Source organism: Ambystoma mexicanum, chromosome 6q (assembly GCF_040938575.1).
Source record: "Ambystoma mexicanum isolate Mex_15411 chromosome 6q, UKY_AmexF1_1, whole genome shotgun sequence".
Classification (NCBI taxonomy): Eukaryota; Metazoa; Chordata; class Amphibia; order Caudata; family Ambystomatidae; genus Ambystoma; species Ambystoma mexicanum.
In genome coordinates, this window is record NC_090937.1 from 1,076,974,376 (window position 1) to 1,076,995,076 (window position 20,701).

General features: G+C 49.1%; 1 protein-coding gene across 2 annotated transcripts in view; it reads right to left on the minus strand.

Moving 5' to 3' along the window:
* The window catches only part of CEP135 (centrosomal protein 135), a 642,577-nt gene that overhangs the window by 264,780 nt on the left and 357,096 nt on the right, over window positions 1–20,701 (minus strand). For both annotated transcript variants that reach the window (XM_069631620.1, XM_069631621.1), the window contains exon 19: window positions 18,545–18,713. In XM_069631620.1, the coding sequence (XP_069487721.1) occupies window positions 18,545–18,713 (169 nt within the window). The remainder of the gene's footprint in view (window positions 1–18,544; window positions 18,714–20,701) is intronic.

The window sequence follows — 20,701 nt, forward strand, 5'->3', positions numbered from 1 at the left end:
GACAATGAGATGGCACCAAAAGAACATGTGCCCATCCAAACATAAACAGTATACCGTGTAGGCATCCTCCCTGGTACACCTAAATAAAAGAACCAAGGAGAGAACAGGTACGGTTCTGCCGCAACCACCTTTTTCGTTTTTTTTTTTACCTATACAATTTACAAAGTTCTTTGATGCACTCAGCATTTTATGAAGGGTTACACTCACCCCCCTGTTAATTGAAAACCCAGTCCCTAAGGGTTTATTTCATCCAGAAGGTATAGTCACAAAAAGTGGACAAGTCTCTCCCCCCCCCCATATCACCAGGGTATCCCACCATGGCTGGGTAATGGTAACTTGCATAGGTGTGTTTGATTTTGCACATAGGGAAACCCATAGAGGTATCCCCCTTCTGATAGTCTCAGATTGTTCACCAAGAGCATCATAACACACATTCCGACTGATTTGACCTCCCAATGAGATTTCCTCGGTTCACAGTCTCCACATGACATTCGGGTACTGATTCTGTGCTTTCCTCTGCTGCTGAGGTCTGTTACAGAGCCTGAACTCTGCATATGATCCTCTGGCTGCTGAAAGAAAGGCTCTGTGTTAACAGCTGGAAGCACCCCTCTCCTGCTTTCAGGAGGGACTAAAGGGCACTTAAATTGTGTTTTATTTTCTTGCCAGGATGCCACATTAGTGTTCTCTGATTCACCCTCGCTATCTTCTTCTTTGTCTTGACTTAACTGAATCCCAGAGGGGCTTATCCCAGCTTCTTGGTTCTGTAACTCTTCACCCCCATCATTTTCTCTCCTCTGTGGACTGTACTCTACAGACAGTCCAGTACTGGGCCTTATGGGATTAGTGTTCACACTACTAGACTCCTCTGCACGAATCCCAGTAACCATCTTTCTGAGGGGAAAAAGGAACTTTAGTGCCAACCAACTCCATTTCTACATCATCGCCTATGGGTAGGATGTGATTACGATGAAGAGTCTTCACATAACGGGGGTTTCTCTCGGCTCTCAACCTGAACACAGGCAGTCCTAGCAACTGACGGTCAATGATGTAGGGCTGTGACTGCCAACGATCTAACTTGTTCCTCCCTCTTTTTTCCCAAACTCTGAATGAGCATTGTGTTCCCACGTTGTAGGTTTTGGAACTTTACTTTGCATCTTTTCTTTTCTTGTTTGCCTCGCCATGATGTTCAGCTGTAGATTGAGCCAATTGAAAAGCCTGGTTTAGCCGATCCTGAAGGTCTGCGACATATTTACTGTAATTTTCCTCACCAGTGCCATCTGAAGAGACCCCGATACACAAGTCTAAAGGAAGTCTGGCATTTTTCCCAAACATAAGCTGATATAGGGGGAAACCTGTGCTGTCATATTTTGCACATTTAAAGGCATGGACTAATGTTGAGATATGCTGACTCCAACGAGACTTTTCTTTTCCTGTCAGAGCGCCCAACATGCTCAACAGGGTGCGATTGAAACGCTACGCCTGCAAATCACATTGAGGGTGATACGAAGAAGTCCTGGTCTTCCGCACCCCAATCAATTGCATAAGTTCTGTTATTAGCTCAGATTCAAAGTCAGGCCCTTGGTCTGAATGTAGCCGTGCTGGCCAGCCATAGTTCACAAAGAATTTGTCCCACAGTACTTTGGCTATCGTGGTGGCCTTCTGGTCTTTCGTTGGGTATGCTTGGGCAGACCGGGTAAAGTGATCAGCCCCCACAAGTATGCTATAGGTCCCGGTGCTGTTCAATTCAAGGCTCAGGAAGTCAACACAGACCAAATCCATCGGTCCAGAGCTCAGGTATTGCAGTGCTGCAGCTGGATGGATGAGTGTCTTCCTGGCGATGCACCAGGCACATGTTCGGCAATATTCTTCTACCTCAGGGCCCAATGGAGGCCAGTAGAAAGGTCTTCAGATAAGATCCAGTGTGGCTTCAACTCCCAAATGCCCATCTTGATCATGCAGAGCTCGTAGCGCCACAGGACGGAGGGAGCGAGGCAGCACAAGTCGGTGGATAAGTCGCCCTTGAATTTGCCTCTCTTTGAACATGCTGCCCTTTAACACTAGAGTTTTACATTCTTTGTTGTAACTCTGTATACTTGTCATACCGAGATTGTCTGGTGGTCCCTTGGTCCCATTTATTTTGGCTTTGAGCACTTCGCATAGCTCGTAGTCTTTCAATTGTTCTAGGCTTCATTCGGCCCTGTTCATATGGGGTAACTCTGGGGACATCAAGCTGGTGGCATCACAATAACTCACAGGGACTCATGTGCCGTCACTCCAAGGCAGTCTATACGACGAGTTGGTTCAGCAGAGCCTGAAAGTTTCCTGCAGGCACAAAGCTTTCACAGTAGCCACTGACACCATTTCTGAATATGCAGACCCCTCTTTCTCTCTGGAAGATGGTGAGCTGTGGCAATCAATTTGGCAGATTAGAGTATATAGGTTAACGGATTGTTATCAGTCCTTACAGTGAACTCAGCCCCATAAAGGTAGTCATGCAGTTGCTCGGTCACCACCCACTTGTGGGCCAGGAATTCCAGTTTATGAGTGGGATAGTGAATTTCAGATCGACTTAAGCGTCGGCTGGCGAACGCCACAGGCCTGACCACACCCTGCTGTTCCTGATACAACAGCACACAAACCGTCGTAGCTGGCATCTATGTCTAGAATGTATGGCAGTTGGGGATCTGCATAGGCCAGAACGGGCACTTCTGAAAGGGTCTTCAGCTGGGCAAATGCTCGGCGACACTCCTCACTCCAGCACAATCCAAACATTTCTTTTGGATGATATAGTGGTTTGCCATTTATTCCCCCACTAGCCGCGGTCATCTGTGGAGCAGGATAGCCTTTGGTAAGGTCGGTGAGGGGCCGGGCTATGTTGGCGAAACCAGGGACGAATCTCCTGTAATAGTTGCAAAACCCCAAGAAACTTGATCCTCGATCTCTCACAGGTTCTGTGATATGGGCCAGTTCCTGAGAGCATCCATCTTGGCGGGGTCCACACTAACTCCATCTGCTGATACCTCATGACTGATGTACTTCATGCTAGTTCTGCAGAACTAGCACTTCTCTAAGGATACCTTCAACCTTTGCTGTTGAAGTCGATCTAGGATCTTTAGGAGTCGTAGATGATCCTTTTCGAAGGTCTTTCCGGACACAATGACATCAAGGTAGACCAGTAGCTCCAACAAATTCATATCACCCACAGTTCATTCCATCAGTCGCTGAAAGGTGGCTGGAGCTTCATATATCCCTTGGGGCATATAGGTGAATTGGTAAAATCCCACCAGGCAGATACAAGCAGTCTTTTCCTTGCCCTCGGCTAGCATTGGAATCTGATAATATCCGCTCCTTAAATCTAGGACCGAGAACCACTTGCTCCCAGCCAGACAATCTAGAGCCTCGTCTACTCGAGGTGTGGTATACTGGTCAGGAACAGTTCTACTATTCAGGCGCCTGTAGTCGATGCAGAGCCTCACATTGTTATTCTTTTTATGGGACACGACTATTGGCGAGGCTTAGAGCCTTCTGGACACTTGAATGATTCCAGCATTTCACAGCTCTTCAAGATGCTGTCAGCAGGTGCTAATCTCTGTGACCTCTCGTGAAATGGGGCATCGTCATTCAGCTGGATGTGGTGCTCCACTCCAAGATTCACCTAGATCCCAGTCACTAGCGGAAAATACGTCGGCTCGCAACAACTGGTTTTGTAGATGTTCTTTTTCCCGTTCTGACAGAGGCGAATTTCCAAAGTTCATTTTACACCCAAAGGTAGGATGAGTGCTCTGTGCTGCATTAGCCTGGGCCATCGAGTCTGTGAGGTAAATCAGCACAATTTTTAGGCCGCCTGGGAGGTGGATGCTCTGGTTGGTAATGTTGGTGATAGAGACTCTGATGTTCTTCAGTCCTTTGCCATTGTCAATTACTAGAGAGCACTCCACCAACAGACCTCCAGGCATGCCTTCGCGCTCGGGAGCCTCCATTACCGACCTTCTGTACCTGTTGTGTCCCCGGAGGGTTGCGTAGCCAGGCACCATAGCAGTCTTGCCAGATGGTATTTCAGTTTGGCCATGATTGGTGGTGATTACGTCTCCCACAGGCCCTTCAGGTCGATCATCCTTCTCCATACCTCTCTCTTGAGGTAGGCCTGTTGGCAAGCCATCTCTACACAGTTTAGCTAACGTACCAAATTGTGCAGAGTTGGTGCCCATGACCAGTCGCACTTCAGGATTCTGGTTCTTTATGGTGCACACAAATGCCAAGGTGTTCAATGTGGTGTTCACTCCCGCCACTTCTTGATTAAGACGAATTCTCACACAGACAAATCCAAGGTATCCACAGGCAGCATCTCTAACTCTCATCAAATTTAGTCCCTCCTCCATCTGTCTCTGCTGAGAGGTGGTATCATTGGTTGTAGGGATCTGGCCTTGTACTGTATGACTCTGCACAATGATGTAGCCGGTTTCCTCTTCCAAGGCCCTCCTTAGCAGTTCTTCATGGAAGGGGGGGATTTACCAATGTCTCACGCAATCTCAGCAGAAGTAACACTATCACGGCCTCCTTAGCCTATCTGAGTAGTTGTTTCAATCGACAACGGTTTAATCTTGACGTCTCCACCCATCCTCTTTGGTGGGCCAAGCATAAGGTTTGTTCAATCCTTACCGGGTAATCAGACAACTTTTCTCATGGCTTTAAAGTTGTGGCGTGGAATCTCATTAGATACTCTCCTGGCTCAGTCGTTCGAAAGGCTTCCTCCAAGGCACCCATCGCTTGCTGCGAGGTGAGGTCAAGGACACAAGGCACGAAGCGATTGTACAGTCGGCAGTGCAGGCCCTCTCAGAGCTTCAATTACGTGCTGCCTCTTCTCCTGGTCTGACACTTTCCTGTCCTGTAACATTAGGTTGGTGAGATCTGACCATATCACATAGGCCTACTCTCCTTTTGGAACAAGCTTCTCTGCTGAAAATGTTCGTATTAGGATGTAGGTTCCATGTTCAAGCATGAAAGAAGAGGTAGGTTGCCGCTCCATTGCCACTCTAACAGCCTCTGCCACAACAGCGGCACTGACTACGGCCCCTTTGGTTGACGCAGTAGGTTCAAGGAGCGGAGGTATTCCGGGCCAGGTGGCTAAAGGCCAAACAGGGAAAGCGATCAAAGGCTCCCCACTTAAAATCTCTGAGGGAAGGGTTTTACTTGTAAGAGAATTACAACCATAACACATGATATAACATTTGGTGTCCTATCCAGGAATGCCCCCACGCTTTTCACCTTCCCAGTGATGTGTCCCAAGGGGCCAGTCATAGCCAGGATATCATCAGTAGTAATATGTAAGGGTATCTCTCCCACTAGGAAACAAACCTCCGGACTGAGCACTTCAGTGTGCACCCAATGTAAGACATGTGCCATGATGGCTCTATGTAAGAAACCCCCAAATACATATACACAAGCAACTGTTTGGTAAACAGGAGATCCTTCTCAGTCTAATGAATGGTCCCGGATCTCAGCAATGCCTCCAAAGTGTAAGGTGATGCCAGTCCCTATTTAGTAATGTGCAAGGAACTCCTGTGAAATGGTATGTTGGATTAGCAGCCTGTAGATAGTATAAGAGAGGAGTACACACCTTACCACGCACATGCGCGATATGAGAATCTGGGGGTTAAAATAGGACAGGAACATAAACCCTAGGCCCAACACATGCCCCCAAGTGCCTCCACTGGGGTGAACGTAGGGCTAGCCCCAGATCCCCTTTCCCTGTGAAAGAGACTTTGCCATGACCTATTTTTGACGGGTGGTCCGATTATACATTCTGTATTGAATGAACACTGTACACCAATGAAATTGTCAGCCCTAATGGGTAGCTTTTTTATTATGGAAATGAACAAGTTACTTTCTTACCTGGTAACGTTCTTTCGATGGGATGGTCCGACGACGTATTCCATATCTATGACAGACTCCCAAAGCAGTACCAAACAAGGAGGTGGGAAAGAATTTAGAATACAAATTTAGCATGCCCAATCAAATTGCGGAATAGAGAACTGCCTTGCCAAAGGCCAGATCTTGCCCTCTGATGGAATCAAAGGAATAGTGACGTACAAAAGTATGTACTGAAGCCCAGGTGGCTGCATCACAGATGTGACGAATAGGAACTCCCCTCTGCAGGGCAGTAGACGCAGCCACTCGTCTGGTAGGATGGGCCCGCAAGCCAGCCGGAGGGTCCTTACCCGCCAAGCGGTAACACTCGGAGATAGCTAAAATAATACAACAAGACAAAGTCTGTTTCATCACAGCTTGTCCCAAACGCTTTCCAGTGTAACCAATGAAAAGTTGATCGTCCACTCTGACCCGGGACATGCGCGAAATATAAAAGCTCAACGCTCTCCGAGGATCAAGCCTATGGAGCCTCTCCTCTTCCTTACCAGGATGTGGAGGAAGATAGAACGCCGGAAAAACAACCTTCTGGCTCAAATGAAATTCCGAAACCACCTTCGGAAGAAAAGAAGGACGAACTTCAAGAACAACCCTGTCCTTATGAAACACAGTGAAGGGTGGCTTAACTGAAAGTGCCTGTAACTCACTCACTCTGCGAGCGGAAGTAACCGCAACCAAAAACACAGAGTCAACAGCCTCAAAGGGCAAGAATGTAAAGGCTCAAACAGAGCACCCATAAGAAACTTAAGAACAAGGTTCAAATCCCAACCTGGCACCAAAAAAGGTGACAGAGGGAACACATTAGTGAGCCCTTTCAAAAACTGCGAAATTAAAGGAATCTTAAAATAGGAACACTCTTCAGCCGCCAGGTAACCTTTAATGGTCCCCACTTGCAAGCCCCTGTGGGACAAAGAAAGCAAAAAAGACAAAACCATGGGAATGTCACATTCAAAAGGATCCACATTCTGAACTCTGCACCAGTCGCAGAACTTTCTCCAACGTGACAGAGATTTTGTTGCCGGCCGCCTGGCCGAGAGCAACACCTCCATCACGTCTTCAGGGAGGTCTCAATCCTTATACCTCAACTTTTCAGAAGCCAAGCGTGAAGATTGAGGGATCTGACCTCTGGATGGAGAACCTGACCCCCCTCCCGTGAGAGCAGATCGTCTCGGTAGGGAAGACGACGTGGAGGGCAGATGGACAAGTCTAGAAGGTCCGGGTACCACGTACTCCGGGCCCACGCCGGAGCAATGAGGATCATCTGGGAACCGAACCTCCGTAACCTCTGCAGCACTTGCGGGATGACGGGGACTGGAGGAAAACGTGTACAGCAGTGGGAACGACCACTCCACCACGAACGCGTCACCTAAGGCTCCTTTTGGAGGAAATTCCCGCAAGCAAAACCTTTTGCACTCCGGTTGACACTGGAGGCGAAGAGATCCACTTCAGGGGTCTCCCAAAGGGCGAAGATCTCCAGGAGAATCTCCAGAGCCAGCTCCCACTCGTGAGAGATTGTGCTCTGCCTGCTCAGAGCGTCCGCTGTCTCGTTGTCATCTCCGGCCAGATGAACCGCCGAGATCGAAACTTCCTGCTGGATGGCCCAGAACTCTAGCTGCATCGCCTCCCTGCACAGCGGAAGTGACCCTGCCCCCCCCTTTTTGTTGAGGTAGTGCATGGCCACCGTGTTGTCCGTTAGAATCAGGACACTCTTTCTGCGCACAGCCGGCAGAACAGCCTTCAGGGCTAGCCTGACGGCCCTCAGCTCCAACAGATTGATATGAAGTCTGGACTCCGACAGAGACCAACGACCGCTGACTGTCAACTCGTTGGCATGAGCTTCCCATCCCGTGAGGGATGCGTCCGTCACGATCGTCACCTCTGGCCAGGGCAGCCAAAATGGGGCCCTCTTCATCAGATTGCCCTCGACGGCCCACCACAGAAGGTCCCAGGCTACCGAGGACGGCACCTGAACAGGGTCCGACAGCCTGCCGGAGGACTGAGACCACTGGAGCTTGAGTGCCCACTGCAATTAACTCATCCGCAGACGAGCCTCTGGCACCAGAAGAATGCAGGATGCCATGAGGCCGAGCAGTCTCAAGAACACGGACGCTGGGAGATTCTGGGCAAACTGAAACTTGTGCACCATCTGCTGAATGTGAAGAGCCCTCACCTGAGGAGGAAAACACTGCCCCAGGGACCTGTCGAGCACTGCTCCGATGTACTGGAGCCGCTGCGTTGGTGTCAAATGGGACTTCTTTAAATTGAGGGAGAAGCCCAGCCTGTGAAGGGAGTGGCAGGTGACGGACAGATGATCCAGGACTTGCTCGGGAGAGCTCCCCCTGATCAACCAATCGTCCAGGTAGGGGTAGACGTGAATCCCCCCTTTCCTGAGATGCACTGCCACCACCACCATGAGCTTGGTGAAAACCCTCAGGGCGGAGGTCAATCCAAACGGCAGGACCCGAAACTGAAAGTGTGAGTCGCCAACCGCGAACCTCAGGTACTTCTTGTGCTTGGGATGGATCGGCACATGGAAGTAAGCATCCTTGAGGTCGAGAGACACCAACCAGTCCTGAAGTTGAAGGGCCTGGAGGACTTGAGAAAGAGACACCATCTTGAACTTGTCCTTCCTGAGGAGTTTGTTCAAACCGCGCAAGTCCATGATGGGTCTCAATCCCCCGTCTTTCTTTGAAATAAAAAAATAAGGGGAATACCATCCCTTGTTCCTCTCCGCTACAGGCACCAGTTCTATGGCGCCTTTCTCCAGCAGGGCTTGAATTTCCTGCGCAAGGAGCGGATCCGGACACTTCAAAGAGAGGTTCCCTGGAGGATTGTCGTGAGGCCTCTGCCGAAAAGGAAGACAGTAGCCGTGGGTTATGATCTCCAGAACCCACACATCCGAAGTAATGGCTTGCCACTCTACAAGATGCTGCGCCAGCCTTCCCCCAACCGGCGAACCATGGGACCTGGCCTCATGACTGAGTGGTAGCGGCTGCGGTGTTGCCTGAGGGTAAAGAGGCAACTGCCCGAGCGGCCTTGGCACCTCGAGTACCTTTATTTCCACCTCTGGCACTCTTACGATGGCCTCTTTGACTGCTAGCTCCCCTCGCTTTACTGAAGGACGAGGAATAGCGAAAGGAACCTCCCCTCCATTGCTGTCCCCTAGGACGAAAAGGCAGAGGTTGGCGAACTGCAGCGCCCAACGACTTTGCTGCAGCTTTGGAGGTCTGCAACCTCTCAAGGTTCTCGTCAGCCTTGCTGCCAAAAAGGTGTTCACCGTCAAAGGGCATGTAGAGGAGCCGGGACTGCACATCAGGAGCGAACCCAGACTTCCGCAACCACGCAAACCTGCGCATTACGGTGCTCGCCGCCATGGACCGGCTGACACAATCCGCCAAGTCCAAACCCGACTGAACGGCCTCACACATAGCATCCTTGCCATCCTGAACCATAGAAAGGAAACCATCCCGTTCGTCCCCTTCGGGAATATGTTCAGCTGCTAATGCAACACAGTTCCACAGAGTGTGTGAAACGAGACAAGGCACATATGGAGTTGGCCGCCTGAAGCGCCATACCCCCAGAAGAAAACACTTTCTTCGCCCAGCCGTCAAAACGTTTGTCGTCCCTATCCGGAGGGATGGTAGGATACGACGCCTGCTTTGCCGGGGCCGTAGACGCCTGCCCCACCAAACTCTCCGGATTGGGGTGCCTAGACAAGTAGCAGGGGTCGCTACTGGCTGGACGGTATTTTCGCGACAAAGACTTGCCCACTGCCGGGAGACTCTCCAGAGCAGTCCAAGCCGCCGCCACCCTTCTCAGCAGAGCCATATGAAAAGGCAAAACCGGGTCAGTGGGCGGACCGAGATCAAGGATGTCCGTGAGATCATCCTGAATGAACTCCCCTGGGGGAGCTGACCAACCCAAGTACTCGGTGACCCGAGACATAAGGCGCCGATATGAAGAATCGGCATGAGAGCCAGGCTCCGGCCTACAAAACTCCACCTCCGGAGAGGTGTCCAGTCCACTGGCATCATGCAGTGAATGCCGCAGATCATCAAACTGGCTATGGCTCAAGACAAGGTCATCTGGAACCGTAACCGGAACCAAGCCCCCATCAGAGCCTTCATCACCCTCTGAAATGTACTCCAGGCGGGGAGAGAAAGACCTCTGTGGACCAAAGCAGTGCCTGACCTTAGCCATAGCCTTTCTAGGGGCAAACCCAGTGCCACGGGGCCCCTCCGAAACCACTCCTCGAAAGGCGCCGGCGTCGACAGAACAGGCGTCGACGTCGAGCGAATCAGCGTCGACGTCAGCTGCAGAGCCGCCAGCATCGGCGGCGTCGACACAGGCCTCGAAGCCGGAGCTCCGAGCGTGTCTCTCGACGACCCTCTCGGAGGCGGAGCCTCGAGAGAAATCGTCGACGACCTCGGCGCCACAGGCGTCGACGTCTTCTTCGAAGACGGCACAGGATCACGTGGTCTTGAGCGCGTCGAGGACCGGGACCTGGAACGGCATGGCGAGAACGGCTACCCTTGTCTGAGCGGGACCGCTCCCGCGAGCCGTGCCGACCACCCGAGCCCGAAGGCGTACGGGCGGTGTCTCTCGACCGGTGCCGACCGACTCCACTCGGAGGCGCGGACGGACCGGTGCCCTGCGATTCAAGAATCGCTAGCATCTGCTTCCCGAAGGAAGCCCATTCCTCCGGTGTCGCTTGCATGGAGGGATAAGCGACCCGCCGACGGGCGGAGTCCTCGGAAGAGGACGAGTGTCATGATGCCTGCTCCCGGGGAGCCGGTTCAAGCCCTGCATCCCCGAAAGCGGACATCCAGTCCCCAAGGAAGGACCCAGCAACCCCATATAGGGGCCCTTTGGACAGTGTCCTGGCGCCTATGGCGCCAGGCTCATAAAAGACATCAGTCCTGGCGCCATAGGCACCAGGCTCATTATGGGAGTGCTTGGGTGCACTTACCTGATGCAGACCATGCTGCAGGATCCCGGCCTCCTCGAGGCCTGAAAGGAACTACTTTACCTGTGGGACTAATTTACCATCCGGGCGTGGTCGGGGAAGGATACATACCTGATTAGAGGAAGGATACATACCTGGAACCTCTTCCAAGGCTATTTAAACCCCACCCGAACAGCCACACGTGCTTCGTGTTGTTCTGCATCTAGCAGCTGGACGCTCACCGCGTCTGCTCCTGCATCCTGACTTCTGCCACACCTGCCAGCATCCTGGATCACCTGCAAAGGAAGAGAACAGAAGAAGGAAAAGTCCTTACCTGCTAAATCCGCATCCCGGAGACATCTCGCCGACAATCCTGAAAAGGAACACTTTTATTTAAAAGCTCATCGCGTCGATCGCTGCAGCGCCGCATTCCACTCACCTTTACAGGGCGCCTCCATGTTCAGCAGTGATCATCCGGATTCGCAGTCACGCCCCAGCGCCTAGGGAGAAAAAGACTAGAACAAAAGGTGAGAGAGAGAAGGGAATAAGGAAAGCTAAATCTCCATGTTAAGACTTACCTGTTGATTCATTCCCTCTTCATTTCGGGTCCGCGCCGCATCCTGGCATTTCCGGACCCCGGCCCCTAAGGGGAAAAAGAGACATCAGCGTTAATGAGCGAATGAAAAGACATTACCAAAAAACTCTCATTAAAGACTTACCTGATTTCTACAAGGATTTCACCTCTCATCTCGGGTCGGTGCCTGTTCCCCGGCATTCCGTACCCCGGCCCCTATGGGGAAAAAGACACTAGCATTAGTACATTAATACATGGACTCAAGGGGAACCTCTTATCAAAAACCTTACCAGGAAGCCAAGCAAGTTTGGTTCTCACCAATCCGAAAATCCAGTGAAGTAACTGGATACCAACGTGCCCCTGCATCAGAAGCAGGATGGAGAGCTCGTCCTTCCAGACCCTAAGGTGAGACGCTACGAGGAATCACAGAAGGGTTTCGAGGAGGGTGTGAGGGGAAAGTGGGAGGCCGATTGCATTACCCCGCAGACAGTTAATCTCCTATTTTCGCCTACAGAAGGATACTTCTGCGAGCCAGACAAGCCAGATTTGGGGGGCCCGGTCCAGTCCGTCTTCCGAACCCTGCGCATCACCTTAGAAGAGGTCACAGCAGCGCGAACCAGGCCAGCGCCTCTGTGGGAGTCAGGTGAGCGTTACAACGAGGAAGGCGACCTATGCCGGCGCTTCCGGGAATGCCTCGAAGAGGCATAGGAGTGGCGAGACCGACTCCTGGAAGGAGACTCACTGGACTTCCGACGATGACGCGGAGAGTCACCCCTCGAGTCATCTGTCGAAAGCCCCGCAGACCTCGACTTCCGGGGCTTAGACACCCGGCCTACCGACAGCTTCTTCTTGCGATCCCGCAAGGCCTTTGCCGTGAGCGACTGGCAGTTGACACAGTCATCCGTATCGTGGGCCTCCCCGAGGCACCAGAGGCAGGCGTCGTGCGAGTCCGTGACCGACATCTTGGACCCACAGTCCCCGCAGTTCTTGAAGCCCGGACGCGGGGTTGAAGATGAGAAAGACATCGCCACAAACAGGTCTTCACACAAACCGAACAGGCTCAACGAACCGAGAATTGAAAACAGCAAACTCCAACGAGTCGAGGCGTACTGAGATTCACGAAGCGAACACATTCGTGGAAAAAACGGAACCGAGGCTATGGGTGTCGTGCGTCCTACTTATCACATCGGGTGACATCGGCCGTCGGAGGAGGTCCTCGGGGACGGCGCATCGACGTCATCGATGCAGGACGCAGACGCCAAAGGTTTTCCGAAGCAGCACAGCTGTGGACATTACCCGTCATAGATATGGAATACGTCGGAGGACCCAATCCCCTCGAAAAATAAATATAGCAGCAATACATCGTCATGACATAGTAAAGTCGAAGAATAAATAATCACTATGCACATCCACTATTAGAATATAAGCAACAGATTAGTTCTTACATGGCTTCATGACCAAAGTACACAGTGCTTGAAACTACCATACATAACTTTAGCACCTACTTACATAACAGGAAAGGGCCTGTTAACAGATGCCTTGAGGAAAAGGTCTTATATTTGAGTTTATACCTTGGGTTCTCAGTTTAATCCTGAATAAACCAGACATAGGCATATTTGAACCACCAACTTTAAATACAGTTCAGTACCTTTAACATTTAGACAAATGGTGAAATGCAGCACATCAGTTGTCGGCACAGACCTCTTTCCTATATAATAGGTTTGTTTCCAGTGTCTTGCATAAATTGCCAACATTAACCCTTACTACCCTATAGAGAGTTTGTCCCGAGGTAAAAGATACAATTACCACACGCCTAGTGGCAGCTGCAGTCTGCCACACATCCAAACAAGATTGCCACAAACAAAACATTAAATGGCTAACAAGCCAAAGAAAGTAGGTCGGTTAATTCCAACCGATCTATGACTGGATTGAAAGGGCTAAAAACAGAGTGTGTTCTTCAAGGGAAAGGTATACCGTAGGATCAAAACTCCACCAACTGCCCAGGGCCAGACCCTGAAATAGAGCAGAATATGAGCGTTCAATTTATTTTCTTTCTAACTCACATACATTAGGCAAGTGCTCTTTTTCTCTGACCCGGGAGGTCTTCTCTGCTTATATTGCTCAGATAAACAATAGCCCGGGTCACTAAACTCCAAAACGCTATGCTAAGCGTTTATGGAATCTGTCTGAGAAATGAAACAGGCAGCTGTGCGCGCTAGACACAAACATACAGCAACAGAGTCCCGACAATGAGATGTCACCAAAAGAACATGTGCACATCCAAACACAAACACTTCTTGATCTACAGAAGTATCCCGTGTACGCACTCTCCTCAGTACACCTTAATAAAAGAACCAAGGAGAGAATAGAAAGGCACGGTTCTGCCGCAACCACCTATTTCGTTTTTTTTTTACCTATACAATTTACAAAGGTCTTTGCTGAATGCACATTTTATGAAGGGTTACACTTACATCATCTATTCCCTCTGATTCCACCTCAGCAATTTATACAGGACCCTATAGACTATGCTCACCTGCTCTCCATTCCATCATCTATTTCTGAGGAGGACTTTGCCTGCTACTTCTCCATCACTAAAATCTCAAGAATCTGGGACAATTGCAAATATCCTTCCAGTCCCTCCTTCACCTCTTGGTACCACTTTCTTACCTTCTCTCTAGGCTACCTTGGAGGCACCACTCCAACTAGTTGCACATTCATCTGCTCCTCCAGCAGTCCTATGCCCCTACTGATCACTTTGCATCAGAGATCAATGAAATGGCACCATGTAATTGCACTTACAATTCCGATTCCTGCAACCTCTCCTTGTCCTCTCCTATGGGAGCTTCCCAACTTGCTAGCTATAAAAAGGTAGCCACCGTTTTATACCGTTTGAATAAACACGCAGCTGGTTGAAACAATCCTGATAACTACTGTTCGGTCTTCCTCTAGTTCACTGCTCTAAAAAACTCAAGTGACCACATACATGGAGGAGCATGGACTCAACACCCACCAGACAGAATTTCACAGCGGAAGCTCTGCGGAAAGAGCGTTCACCCACATCTCTATAACTCTCTTAATAATGCCCACCAGTACATTTCCTTTACCCTTATCCAACTTGTACCCTCCTCTGCATTCAATAATGTGGCTCAATCGTTGAAATTCTCTTCCACCTTGGCTTCTACAGCGCTGCCCTTGCCTCGATTGCCTACTACTTATCTGTTTTGAACATTCTCCCTTTCCAGGGACACTGGAATGTCCTCCAAATCCCCTCTACCAGTCAGGTAGAAGGTTTCAGTTCTCCCCCATGGCATATTGCTCACTTGTGTCAACGCTTGTCAACAACATTCAAAACTTTCTCCTTCCGCTCTTTTGTCTCAGAGATTCCTTCATACATCATGGTCTACTTGATCGCCTTCAAAACTGGGTTGTGCTGTGCTGTCTGATAAGCAACTCTCCCAAAACTGAGGAACCTATCTCCCGGCCTCACCTCTCTATTCCACGCTGCTCTTTTACCTCTAATGCCCTCACTCCACCCCCCCCTCCCCCAGAGCTTGTAACTTATGAGTTTCCTTTTGCTGGGACCAGGAACTACAGCAATTTATTCAACCGCTATGGCTTTCAGGCTCAACATCCTAAAAAGCTGATCACTCAGCCCATTTCCACTCCTTTCCTCTGTAGGCTGCATTACTGCTCCAGCCTGCCTAAATTACTTTCCTCCATATTCTTTCGCCTGCGCTCGATAATGTTCTCAACTTTGCGAGCTGCATTCCCTTTAACCTTGCAGAATCTTTTGGCTTCTACCAGGTCTTTAGCCAGCTCACGTAGTACACTTGACTGGTCTTGCATCAGTATCCTTCGTGGGCGATTTCATACTGTCCTTGTCACTCGACGGTAAGTTTGTTCTTAGAGCAGAGTAACGAACCGCATCAGCTATAATGCCCCATCATACCAGCATTTCTGCTGCTCTTGGCTGACCCTCAACCCCTGTTTGTCAGGGTGTTGAGCCTCTTTGGCCATCAAAGTCTTTCCCAGCCTTCTTTCAGGATATCCAAGACATTGTGGGGCTCCCGACGGTATTCTAACTCAAAAGCGGAGAAGCTGGTGTCACAAGGCTAAGGAAATTCACAGTTAGTGGCACCAAAATAAAGTTAAAGGGTTTTATTAAGCAAAAATAAAATATAAGACTATTGCACGGAAATCGTTTCAGGATGGCTCTCACAGGCTCTTGGGAAACAGTCTTTGAAAACAGGATTACACATGAGAGCCAACAACAAGAAAGGCATGCAGTCTCAACCTCAATCCTCATCTCTTCTTGTAGGGACCACCAGGCCTCTCTGCCTTTCCCTGGATTTAGGGCTTCCTCCCTTTTCTGGACAGGCAACCCCTAGCAAGTTCCCACCTGTGCAGAATCGTCTTTACTTTGGGAAGGGATAAGGAAGTATTTCTCTCCTTAAATTATGTGGATATGGAGAAAAACATTCTCCTTAACAAGCACTAGGGGATTGGGATAAGTTAGGTTTTTCCCTTCGAGGAGATACCAACCGGTTGACTAATGGGTTGCTCTAGATGTTCTAGTGTTTCCCCATAGCATATTCTTTTCCGAAAACCTGAAAGATATTGCGGAATCCAATAAACATAAGCAGATGTAGTCCCGAATAACCTATTAGTTCCTAACTAGTTTATCTCAGTGGGTTCGGGAATAGTCTAGGACTGGCCTTACATACTGGGTCGGGATTAAAGGGACACTCTGGTAGGGTCTTTGGGTAGAATCCTGCAGGGTTATTATGCAAGGACCCCCCTCATGGGTATTAATTCTATGCCTTGTGCCAGATAACATTCAGGATGCTTAACTCACCGGGTTGGCCTGAGTATCGGGGTCTGGTCAGGACAGCAAGCAGGATGTAATATTGGCACTGCGATTTTCCCACAAATGTCAACACATGCAGTGTTTTCCTGGCAGGCACTAGACCATTGATTTGGGGTGTGGGAAATGGAGGTGCATAGCTACCTGCAACAACCTTTTCAGCTTGTTGATGGAGACATGAAAGGAATTTCCTGGTCCATAAGGTTCTTTTTAGAAAATGGCAAGTAAGGTATCACATGTTTAATGATGGAATCTATTATTTCTCATGGAAAGGCTTTGGGATGGTGTAGTGAAGAATGACTAGAAAACAGTTACGAGACATGCACACAGCATTCTGAAGAGAACCTCCGATTATCTTGGTGTATGTTGGGGATCTAGGATTTCCTCGCAGGGTTTCCTTAAAGCCCATTTGTTACTATAGGCCATTTTGATTTGACAGACACAACTAGGACCGTTTTATTTATTATTTGATGGTCGAGACTACTCTCATCCTAGCTATAGAGCAAAGTAGGAGTTTCTCCAAACCCATTGAAACTTTAATAAAGGTTTTACAAATTGTACCTTTTGTGTCAGTGTCATACTTGTGATACCATTCCTCCCTTACAGTTCTCACACTCTCTTGGCTTCTACTTTCAAGGTTCACAGTACCAGTGGGGATGTCTCCGTCCCCCTGGCCTTTCTTGGCTTATTCCAATTCACAACAGTAAGGGTAGTGTCTCCCTTCCCCTGGCCTTTCTCACAGGCTTCTTTTGGGCCGACCTGGTTCCCTCTACTGCCAAGCACTACCATGAGGAAGAGTATGTTGGAGCTCTGACTTGCCACCATTTTGGTTCAGGTCCTCAAACCTGTTTTTCTGCCTCTCCTTGTGGGATGAAACTTGGTTCCCACTCTCGCCAAGTACTGTGATGAAAAGGAGGGCAATTCAATTCCTTATACCCATACAGGGTCTTGGCCTCCTGTGTTTCTCTACCCCTACCGCTCCCAAGGAGTCTACCGTTACCTTCTGGGTTTGCAGGGCACTTCCCAGGGTCTGCTTTCTCTCTGGATCGTGGCACGGCGTTCTCCGAGTCTTGTTGCCCGTCTCCCCTCTTTCCCAGACTCCGTTATCTTCTGGATGATCTAGGGGCCACCCTCGCTTGATGCACCTTTGTCCTTCAGCCTCCCTTCTCCTGGACTCCATCTGCATGGGTATAGGAGTTCCGGGATCCCTGTGATACCGGGAGTGGACTGTCCAGCTGGCGACTCGTTCGGAGTTCCCAGGCTTCGTGGCTGCATGTCCTGGTTGGCTGTTGCTCTCTCTCTTGTGATCCCTCTTTAGTTTTTATGACGGTTGGGAAGCCCTGCCTCTGCCCAGTCTATACCTCTGGTTATCTAGCGGCTTCACTTCTCATGCTTCCAATGTTCTTCCTCTTTTCTGTACTGGGACTACTTGGGATGTTTTCGCTCTTCTTCGTCCCAGTAGTTGTTAGAAGAGTAACGTCCCTTGCCTTACAACAGTGCATTGTTTTAGTCAAGAAGTGATTAGATGGAAAAGAGGTTAGGATATGTGAGGGTTCTATCAGAGCTATACCCTAGATGGTTGTCATTGTTCCGAGAGGGGGAGTCTCTCCCCATGAGATCCTCCTGCTGAGTACCCCCCAGAGTGTGAATATTGAGTAGCGTCCACACCTCCCTGGCCTCATGGGTAGGGGTTCACCCTTGTGAGAAGTGAAATCTACGGATTCATTGCAGTATACTTTAAAAATCATCAACATAACAGAAGAAGCTACAATCTCCAAGGGTTCTGTCGTAGAATCCTTTTGTGCCCTGGTTTCCTCATCAGTGAAAATTACTCCTTAGACCCTTTTAGAGGATTGTTGAGCATTGCAGCGCACATGAACTGGCTGCAGAGAGTCACGTGGAGCAGAACTTTCTGCAGTATTAAAGCGGACGCGAGTTCTGAAGTCAATGGGGATTATACCCATCATATGAAACTAAGAACCTGATGCTGGCGGTATCAAATAAAGCTTCAGTGAATACAGCATTTGTTCCTGTGACACCATGATTTTCCGATTATGGGGAATGTGCTGTGGGTTAGTGAAGGCACTATACACATATTGTACATGGTTTGTGGAGGGGTTAAATAAAAGCTGTGAGGGAAGCTGTTGTCAACAAATGAGCTACATTATCAGTTTTGTCATAACTTATTAGGTAGAAATACATTGTTAAACAGAATTAATACATTATTAAGCAATACCTGGTTTTCTCTGGTCATTGTAGCCAAATCATCTTGCAGTCTCCTGTTCTCTTTTAGTAATATTTCCCTTGAGTGCCCAGTTTGTGCAAGTTCTCCACTGGCTGCATCAAGCTGGCGGTGAAGACTGGCAAGCTCACGGTCTTTATTGCACAGTGAATCCTTCAGATGGCTATAAGTTAAAAGATTTGAAATAATATATTTTTAGCAATGTAGCACACTGCGATATTACCCATATTACCCATGTACACGACCAATGGCATGCTTCAGCATATCACTGCAAAATTGACAGTAACAAATGAAAACAATTACATTTTTAAATTCAAGCTACTCACTAGTTATTCATGTAATCCTTGGTAACAAGATCCCTTTACTCAAGTCTCAAAGTGTGCAGGGCCATCAGGTACATCATATCTCCAGTGTGAATGATGCCTATCCTCTTGATCTGCTTTTACCCTATGTCTGCAGTTGATCTCTGAATTGAGAATTTGCTCAAGAGGCTTAACAAAACAGCAGTAACATTTGAATGATTGACAGGTGAGGTTCAGCACAAGCAGTGGTATATGGAGGAGGGTTGTGCCATCCTGTTTTATTTTCCAGACTAGAGAACTTCTCTGGTATCATTTTTACCTTGGTATTGATTCATGTCACAGTGAAAAAGGCTACAAGAATCACTGGGTCCTTTTCAACCCGCATATATGAAGCCCCAAGAACTGCATTACAGCAGGAGTTGAACTGTGGTAGCCAATGGGCTTGGGCACTGGCAAATTACAGTATGGAAAAGGGACACATGGGAAAGATTGCATCTGTGGGGTCCAGCTGTTTGCATATAGCTAACAATCTGCAATGTCCCAGTGCACAGAAAAACACTAATTCCTGGGCAAGCACAGTACTTTTGTAGACATACCGCAGACAAGCTGGAGAACTGCACCGGTTACCAGAAAACTGTGGAGGGCAAGATGGCAGATACCTTTCGGAATAGATTGGCGTGGTAAACTGCAGTCAATTGAGGCAAAACGAAACACAGCTGAGGAATTGGGAGTTTGAATCGCAATAGCTGATCCCGGTGTGAGTGGGCCCTGCATCAGTCATTCACGGACCCCCGGGGCCAGTTCCCCAGGTGGATAAAAGCGCCAGCTCATGGTGGCAGAAGTTGGGCAAAAAGCAGCCGTAACGAGAGAGACAAAGAGCGAGCGGAGGAGGGTCAGTGCACATAGCCATTGAAGGAGAAAGAGGAAGGTGTGGGAGATCTTGAGGTGCATTGGGAAGATAAAGGAAGTGGATGGCATAGAAGCTAAAGAAGGTGAGCGAGGGCCCGTGAGCCAAGCCATTCACTGGTTTGAAAGGGAGAAGAAAGAAACAGAGGTAGAAAGATATGGAACGCCTAGTAGGCGTTAAAAGTCTAGAGTGGAGAAGAACAAATAAGAGAAGCACAAAAATCCCTATAGGATGAAGAACCAACCAACAAGGTTAATACCTGTGGCAGGGATGAGATAAAGTAGAGGAAGTGGACAAAGTGACGAGACCCATAGAAGGACAAAGTGCTGATGAGGTCAGAAGGAAGAAAGGCCCATGCATGAATTAAGAAGTAAACAAGGTAGAGAAAGAGAAAGTCTATAGAGGTGAAAAGGCAGACTCACCCAGGAGAGAAAAAGAGAAGCCAGGAGGAAAGGTTAAGAGGCCCAATCGTTGCAGTTGCACTGCATCCAGGAGGAAGTGCAGAAAGGTGGTAGCACAGGAGGTAAACCCCTTCTTCTCCTCCTTTCTGTGAAAGGAATAGGAAGTCTACTAGTAGCGCTGAATTCCAAGTGGTGGTTCGAGCAAGACTCAAGAGGAAGACGGGTACTGCCTTGGCTTTCTAGGGATGGGTGAGGTATTAAGAGGCACAACGGTTTCTTTATCTGGGGTATTAAACCTTCTTGCTCTCCTGCCTTACAGCTACTGTTTCTCTAACCCCCGTTCGCTCCAGTAGGGAACCGAGGGTCTTTGAATGATTCCACCAAATCTGTCTCTTTCGGGGGCACATAAATAAGTCGCAAGTGCCTAGGTAGAAGGCAATTCCTCCTATTGGGAGGCTGTTCCTTCCTTGGGCTAGATAAGGGAACTACCTGCATCATGGGTTGGAGTTGGGCTAGATAAGGGAACTACCTGCATCATGGG